The sequence below is a fragment of the Danio aesculapii genome, chromosome 1, assembly GCF_903798145.1.
Source record: "Danio aesculapii chromosome 1, fDanAes4.1, whole genome shotgun sequence".
In the NCBI taxonomy this organism is placed as follows: Eukaryota; Metazoa; Chordata; class Actinopteri; order Cypriniformes; family Danionidae; genus Danio; species Danio aesculapii.
The window spans coordinates 35224148-35233007 of record NC_079435.1 but is presented as its reverse complement, the minus strand read 5'-3'; the positions used below and the strand labels follow the sequence as shown (position 1 = coordinate 35233007).

Here is an 8860-nt window from a genome sequence, read left to right as displayed (position 1 = left end):
TGCTGTGAGGCGATCGTGCTACCCACTACGCCACAGTGCAGCCCGGCTGAAGAAAAAAAGCAAGAAAACCAGCACATGCAGTACTGGCATCTTCTGTATTTGGACTCCTAAAAATAGTATATGTGGTGTAATTAGTAACAAAGTAACTAATTTGTGTAATTAAATTGTTTTTCAGCCAAAAAGTAAAGTAATGCATTACTTTCATTCTTAGGTAATTTGATTACAGTTTCTTATATTGTACTTGCCTAAATACTATAAATAAATTCAACAGTTCTGTATAAATTAATTCAGAGAAGCAGAATAATATACAGTTTGTAGAATGTTTTTTCACCTAAGGGTCATTTATCAAGACAACTAAAAATTACTTAATGGCATTAATGAAATTACTTAATGACAATATAAGCTAGAAAATCTGAGAAGCAGAGCAATTGTAAATATCTATATTTTTGTACTCAAACATTTTCCCAATTTTCAATTAAAGATTTTATTTGTCTTACAGCTGCTCAAGCCTAAAATAATAAATATTTTTAAATATTAAAAATTCATTTTTTAAACTATGAATTATTTTAGTAATGCATGTCAATATATGGTATGAAATATGGTGTCCGTGATTAGTTTTGTTAAAATTTAAATGTTACTTATAAACAACACCAACTAAAAGGTATTTTAAAATTTAAAGAGTTTGAATTCTATTGAGGATTATATAAATATAATTGTAATGATGTAAGTAACTATTAATTATATATTATATAATTATGTAATATATTATATATCATACAACTATAAATTTTGAAGTAACTTACCACACTGTATGATGCAGGTGAATTATTATTTATTCATTTTTGTCTACTGTTCTAATAAATTAAAGTTGAAACAATGCATAAATCTTGTTTAAGTATATGCTTGTCATCTAACTATGAAGTATATTCTGGAATATATATTCTTGTTTGTTTCTATTTTTAATAAATTCTTTGCATCTTTTTATGTTTGTTATACCAAAACTGTGCTGCTAAACAGTCTTTATTCATTTAAAACCATGAACATAAAATAAATCTATTCTAGATTCTCGTTGTGAAGACAGCTCTTTGAAAGAGCACGACCCCGTGTGGATAATGCTTTTTTTCTCCAATAAATCCCTTATATGTTGGATTTATGCGACTCCACATCAGTAGGCGTCGCCTTCTAAAAGCTCGATGTTTATATCCAGTGTTCTCGACTTCGCTTTGCACTCTTAGAAAGAGGTGTGGTTATCAAGATTAAGGTTGGGACCATAGACTGTATGGGACATACAGGGTTAAATCATAGGGTTAAATGCAACACTTGCATTGATGGGTTTACATGAAGATGGGAAATGTGATGTATGTGGTGTATCTGAAAATGTGGATCATGCACTATTTATATGTAGCAAATATAACAAACATCGCGATATGTTATTTAGTCAGTGTGGGGAAGATAAAACGATATATAAAAATATTTTAGGAAAAGATATAATAGATTGGCAAACATATAGAGTGTTTATTAGGATTCGGGTTTAGGTTATAGATTATAGGATAATATTTATGGTTAAGAGTATTCTCAATCATGGTCATAAAGGTCCTATATGTTAGAGGAGCTGAACACGCAGCGCTGACATGAGTATGTGGTCTAAATGCCAAGATTAGAGAATGTGAAACATCCAAGTTGTTGTTGTTGTTGTTGTTGTTGTTTTTTTCCCTTTCCCTCCCTCCCTCCCTCGTTTCTTTTTGTTGCCCTTCCTAATATTCAGACTGCTCATCGGAATAAGATCCGGTACAGTAGATGGCGATAATGCTTTTCATGAGTTAGTCGCCATTAAACAAGAAGAAGAAGCTTTGCACTCTGGGAAGTTTGTCCTCTTCAGCTGTCATTGTAGATTCTGCTTGGTTGGAAAAGTAGAGAAAAACAGTATGACCGGATACACACCGGATCAAAAACTGCGCTTTGAGCAGTTAGTAAAGCTCCGCCGGCAGTGGCTTAAAGACCAGGAGCTCAGTCCCCGAGAGCCCGTCGTTGCACCTTCAACACCCGGCCGCATCGAGCGATTCTGGAACCGATTCCTGGAGCCCAAAACACTGTGGAGACTTTACGTGAGTGTCTATATACGTAATATCCAAGTTAAACAAATGTCTGGTTAGGAATGTAGTCTTTGCGTCAGTAGCATTTGTTGAGCTGAAAAGCATTTTCACGGCAGAATAAAACTATAACGTGTAAATTGTCTTTTCTCGTTGTAAACCAGACACATAAAGCCTATTTCGCCGGTGTTACAACCCTCAAGGTGGTTCTGCTCCCAGCCTGGGTCCTGCATTACTATCTGAAATACCACGTCTCTGTAAGTTCTTAAATAGCTTATTTGTTCTTTGTGTCAATTTGCTGTTCGAAACACTGTTGCACTGCTTGCTTTTCCTGAACACTGCTGTTTTCATTACTGTAGTGGTTCTCAACTCCAGTTAAAAACTTAGGAAAATACTCATGGAAACGTTGGTGTAATACTGTTTGGTATATTATTGAGGTAAAGTTGGTATGAATGAAAATAAAATGAGGTATTCACACATTCATCCAGTGACATGCTATCTATATTGTTTACCATGGTACTTTAAATATTGGGTCTGAAATCACATGCAAGTATGACTTCAAAACAACATTAGCACTATTTATTTGACCGTGAACAATATTGTAATTTGAAAGTCAATGGCTGCTAATACAGTTTTACGATTTAGAATTTGCAAAGAATACTTTTCTGAAATTATATTATTAAGGAGAAAGTCAGAATGTGCAAATATAAAACCAACTTTACCTCAATTGGTATATTTACCTTCAGCCCACAGCCCTTAATCAGGTTTGGTTTTTGGTCCTCCATAAAAAAAAAGTTTGGGCACCCCTGGTCTAAAATAAGACATAAAAAAAATGTGCAGGGCAGGGGGCCCCGAGGACCAGAATTGAAAACCATTGTAAAGGTTGTAACTGAAAGGATACTTTTTTGGGTTATCAACTGTAATGTTTGAAAGTATGTGTGTATAATGTGTAATATTTTTATTTTATATCATCATTTTAGAGTGAATTTGTTGTACATCAGGAAAATAACACTAAGCTCTTGTTCAATGAAATAATGTTTATATTTAATATTATTTCAGTGTTTTTTTTAGAGTTTGTTGATCATTTCAAGAGATAATTGTGTTTTGTAGAAAAAAAAACTATGAAAAACCTAGTCCTTAATAACCATGTTCACCATCTTGTTTCAGAGAATGACAGATTCATTCATATTTCTGTTCTACTCGATAAATGTAACATAAAATTGTTTTGTTATTTGTATATTGTTTGTTTAATATTACTGTGTGTAAATTTGTAGATGCAAAATTTTACACCCAGTATCTTAAATGCACTTCTCTAATAAACTGATGTTTCTTTTTTCCACAGGAAACACCATATGCAATAGGTGCTCAAAAACTCAGACTGTTTCCTGTAAGTATTTTTGGTCCAAGCCAAAGGTGTACACATACACAGAATAATACTTTAGTGGAGGAATGGATACAGAGTTTAATTGTACTCTGCTAAATGTACAGATATCTGGCCAGAAATAAATATTTTTCGTCTGTCAATTGTCATCTAATAGCAAGAAGACAAACGAAAACAACTAAATAGCATTTATGAATTTGTGCACATACATTTTAGCTAGTGCATTCATTTTCTCTCAGAAATCAGAAAGTAATAAAGCGTTAAAGGTACTTTATGTAAGTTTCTGATTCTTCTAAAGCATAAAAATATCATGATATGTTTGCAGATATTTAAGAAACATGCTAAGTGAACATATTTGTTTATCTGAAAAACAATGCTGAAAACAGATATTCTGCTTTGAAAATGTGCGTTACGTGCCGGAACGTCTGTCTTTGTTTTGGTTCTTTTAACCCGCCCAATGGCAGTTTAGCCAATTATATTTCAGCACCCTGGGCTGCCTTGCTGGAACACTGCATATTTTATTCATTCATTCAAGGCATTCAAGGCTCTCAAAGCATGCGTCCGGGACCGAAATGCGACCTCCAGTGGACAGCAGCCGACTACGAAATGAGACGCAGATTTAGAGTTCCACAAGTGGCCATCAATTAGCAAATAATATAAACATTACGAACATAAACATTAGGTAAACAGGTAACGTTGTGTCCTAACAACATGCTATATGACAAGATTTGCAGTGATGAGTAACAGAAATTTAAATACAGCCATTCAGAAGCACAGAATATGCACTCACTCATGAAATGCTAAATGTTTATAATCTATATAATACATATGAATCCTCTAACATTATTAATTGTACATGCTGAATCACTATGTGTTTGTTTTAAATCACAGTTTAATTTCAAACGGTTTATTTTATTTTCAAGATCTGAGGTGAACTATCCGCTGCTGTTTCAGTACTATGGCAATAAATGCAATGTAAAATGCCATTCAAACTCTCATTGTTAGCATTTAACACTAAATAAAACACTTGAGGTGTACTTGAGGTGAGCGCTGTCAGTGTATCCTGTTGTTCATCTGCAAGAAATAGAAGCCGTTTCTAATATATCAATTCGAGCTGTTGGTTAGAACAAAAACTCCTTTTAATATTACAAATAGTCTTTCTATCACCTGCCGTTGCATTTATATAGAACACGATTTAAATCAGCCTTTAGGCTCAATCGTTAGACTCACTCCTTTTGATCGTCAATCTGGCAACCTGTGCTTGTGTTTGTTTTGATCCAGGAATGCAATACCTAGTTCAACCACTGGGTGTCAAACTTACATATTGCACCTTTAAAACTAAACAGTTTTCTGTTAAAGGGGACCTTTAGGATAAACAGCCCAGAGTGAGAAGCAGCTGTCTGCCATTGAAGATTTCACCTGATAAAGATAATATCAGCTACTAAGAGATTATAAATGTGGAGTTTTAGATGCACAAATGAACACTGTAGTCTCCTTAGACTGCCTTTTATCTGGGACACTTCTTTTCACATTTTAACTTTTTCACAGGGCTAATGTTAGTCCCATTTAAAAAATTTTTTTCAAAAGTGCACAATCTCATGATAACATGCAATAATTTGAATTTAAATCAACAGTTATCAAAACAGCACAATTTGGATCAAAGCCTAAAAGGGGCAGTTCCAAAGAGTTATAATAATCTACCTTATTTTATTTTGAGCTGAAACTGCACATGCACTAGGGACATCAGAGATCTATTTTACATCTTGTAAAAATGAGCGTAATAGGTCCCCTTAATGGACTGCAAGTAATTGTAATTGGGCATTTAAAGGAATTAAATAATTTTTCTCAGATCCTTGTAAAACAGCAAATTCAAGAGTCAATGGATCACATAAATGACTCTGGATTACAAATAATTATGTGACTAAAACACTTTTACAAAAAAACATGAATTATTTTGGTAATCACTAATACTGTAAGTTTAGAGCAGCTCTTTTGGTCAAATTTATTTGTTGGTGGTCTCATAAATTAAGCACTTTATATAGGACATTTTGCACATGACATCCAAAAATTATACATTAAAAACTACACAAATTGAACATGACAGTAACCCAGACGATCCCTGTCAGATAAATTGATGACTTTTAATAAATTTGTTACAATTGCTAACATTGTTTAAAGTAAACAAGCGCATCTTTTGTTTTTTTATAATGCATTAGTAAATGTTAAACTATGATTATTAATAAATGCTCTACAAAATTGTTCATACTTAGTTCATGTTACTAAATGCATTAACTAAAGGACCAATATTTTAAAGTGTTGCCTACATGCCTTGCCCAAACATTATTAGCACACTAATAATCAGATTGCGTTCTCTGAATTAACATTGAATAATAATTCATTTTGATGTTTCTAAATTCTCTCATAAGTAGGGCTGTGCGTTTTGGGGAAAATATATAATTGTGAATTTATTTATAAATTTTTAACAGATATTGCGAATATATATATATATATATATATATATATATATATATATATATATATATATATATATATATATATATATATAAATAAACATTTTTTTATTATTATTTATTTATTTTTTCTTTCCGATTTGATTTGCAATTTTAATTTTGTAGTCAAGCTTCAGCTCAATATTCCGTATCGTAGCTTCTTACTGCTAAAATGCAGTGAGTGTTAGGTAAAAAAGGAACTGAAAAGATATTAACTTACTCCAACTTCTATTCAAAATTGTCTATAAATATTTTGAATTAAACACAATTTTTTCTCTAGAGCAATCAGTACTAAATTATGGCGTTAGTTATCTCCTGGTGCGTTCATGGTGTTTTTTCATATAGTGTAACAGGTGTAGACAACTCTGAAGTTGTACTTTGCTGTTGCTAGCTACTAGATTGAGTGTCACTGGCAATACTTTTAGTTGACTTTATAGCAAGATACTGCTCAAATAGCTGCCTGTGGTGCTTTTTTAGGTGCTGGTTGTTGTATTTCCTCATGCCGTGGCAACACTTTTGCGACAGCTCTTCCAGATTACCTGTTTTTGTTCTGTGACTTTGAAACCAAAATATTCCCATTTTAGCGACTAGGCATGGGCCGGTATAAGATTCTGACGGTATGATAACCTTGAATAAAAATATCACGGTTTCACGGGATCACGGTATTGTGATCACTGCTCTAAAATATATTCTTCTTAAATGTCTGGGTAAAAAACTAAAATGTTTTTCCCCATTTAACACAATATAAAAAAAATAAATAAAAAAAACGTTAACAAAAAAATCTTACACCTACCTTGGGAACGGTATTACAGAAAATTTTAGCAGTTTTAAAACCTTGAAGTTTCCAAACCATGGTATAACCTGAAACGATTATCATCCCATGCCTATTAGCGACATGCTGTTTTTCTTTGATATTAATTAGTCTATTAGTGCTTCTGAAGTGGCAGATGCCATCACCCACTTGTCTGTGCGTTCCTGTTTGTTTGTTTTATTATGGGCTTTCTGCATAGTTCGGTAGCTAATTGCAACATTTTAAATTGCGATTCGATTTCGATTAATCGCACAGCCTTACTCATAAGTGTTTCTTTGTGCTTTTTTAGGGAGACGTCATTTTGGAAACAGGAGAGGTTGTCCCAGATCTTCCCGAAGACAGTCATGGTCATTATTAAAGATACCCGATTAAATTCAGTTTAAATATGCCTGTGTGCATATTTTTGTGTATACTATGTCAATAAAGTTTATTATACTGTATCATGTCCTTGTGCCTCTGAGTGTCAGTACAACATAATTTTACAGAGATTAAATATAGTTAGTTACTCTGTTATGATAAGGGTAAAATTTTCAACAGCACTATTGCATTATGCTAAAAATTTACACACTCAAAAACAAATCAACAGTTTTTTTTTATTTTCAAAATGTAATGTCAATTTTCTGAAGGTTTTTATAAGTTGTACTTGTAATTACGATTTGTACAAAGATGTAGATGCATGCTACTTGTTGGATTTGCATAATTATGACATGGTGTGTGCACTATTGCACCTTTCTCACTCACCTCTCACATCAGTAAACACAGAAGAGGAATATGCAAATTAATTAGCAAAAGGATGTTCTTAGTTTGATTTGATGTAGGATTACGAAGGCAAAGGTAATTACAGTTTTTCTCAATTGCTTTGGCTCAATTCTTGATTTAAATGTTTATTTTTCATAACAATAATTTAGATATCTGATCTGATATTTAGATATATGAATTATAATAAATTAGCTTCTTGTTTACTGCAGAGTGGCATTTCTTTTTGATTTAAGCAAATGCTTTGGCACACGTGTGCAAACACCAAGTACACTCGTCTGTAGTTTGGACAAAAACGAATGGCATATGGCCTGTTGATCAAAACTGATGAGTCTGTTCCCATTTAAACTGTCAAACTCTTCACAACTTCATCATTTATCATCGTGTAAGCATCACACTCAAAACATTTTATTCAATTATCAAACATTTGTATACACTGAGGTTTACACCATAAATAAAAATCTGATATTGACATTGTTTGCAATATCTGCTAAATTGGTAAATTACCTCTACATTACAATTAGCTTCCTCTATTTCAGACTCATTTTTACATTTTTATACCATTTAGGGAAACTAAAGTTGCAGCAAGGTGTCACAACACAGGCAAAGTTCCATGTAAACATTACCAAAATTGTACCTCAAAAGATAAAGTTCATAATTTTTTAGATGCATCTCCTTCCCCGCTGGACTCATTTATTGACCCAACGGCCACCATTATTAAAGAATTTCTAATTCTATTTGTTCTGCAAATAGGAAACCTAAAACAATGTCCCGATGGTAGCAGCTGAAACAGAGTACAATGGGTGATCTGGGGTGCATAAAATACCCTGAGCTCTATTTAAAACATAATTATGGTAAATTACCATTGGACCAGTTTGGTTAAAACCGATGATCTTGCCTGCCACCTTCACAAGGTTACTCAACCTGTTCTTATTTGACAGACTCAGATTACCGTACCAAGCTACAATCCAAAAAACAACAACAACAAAAAAACATAGTCAATAAATTTACAATCAGTTTTGGGAGCATGTAGATTGCCCACAGCACAAGCACAAGAATGGAGAACTTCTGCAACATCCTGAGCAATTGGAAAAAGGTGTAAGCTTAAGCCAGGCAAACTAAAGTGACAGGATGTCTACCAAGAATCTTTTTTTTTCATAGATGCTATTTCGTAGTATTGTTGAAATATGAAATGTACAATACAGTAATTGGGTAAGCAAGATTACACTTTACATGTAATTCATTCATACAAAATAAGTGTACCATAAAGGCTAAATACATATGTTCAGATTTGTTTTCAAATCTTAATTTC

General features: G+C 33.0%; 1 protein-coding gene across 1 annotated transcript; it reads left to right on the top strand.

The window, feature by feature from the left end:
• Positions 1-1822: 1822 nt before the first annotated feature.
• On the top strand, positions 1823-7232 carry ndufb6 (NADH:ubiquinone oxidoreductase subunit B). The gene is made up of 4 exons (XM_056459312.1): positions 1823-2105; positions 2255-2347; positions 3433-3477; positions 7082-7232. The coding sequence occupies exons 1-4, from the start codon at positions 1926-1928 to the stop codon at positions 7148-7150; spliced, it is 387 nt and encodes a 128-aa protein (XP_056315287.1). The 5' UTR covers positions 1823-1925; the 3' UTR covers positions 7151-7232.
• The last annotated feature ends 1628 nt before the right edge of the window (positions 7233-8860 follow it).

What these genes read in the sequence shown, in the direction of transcription:
- ndufb6 (XM_056459312.1), top strand. Translation starts at nt 1,926, where the DNA reads ATGACCGGATACACACCGGATCAAAAACTGCGCTTTGAGCAGTTAGTA. An exon ending in AAACACTGTGGAGACTTTAC is followed by an intron (nt 2,106 to 2,254) that starts GTGAGTGTCTAT and finishes GTTGTAAACCAG; the next exon opens with ACACATAAAGCCTATTTCGC. An exon ending in AAAAACTCAGACTGTTTCCT is followed by an intron (nt 3,478 to 7,081) that starts GTAAGTATTTTT and finishes GTGCTTTTTTAG; the next exon opens with GGAGACGTCATTTTGGAAAC.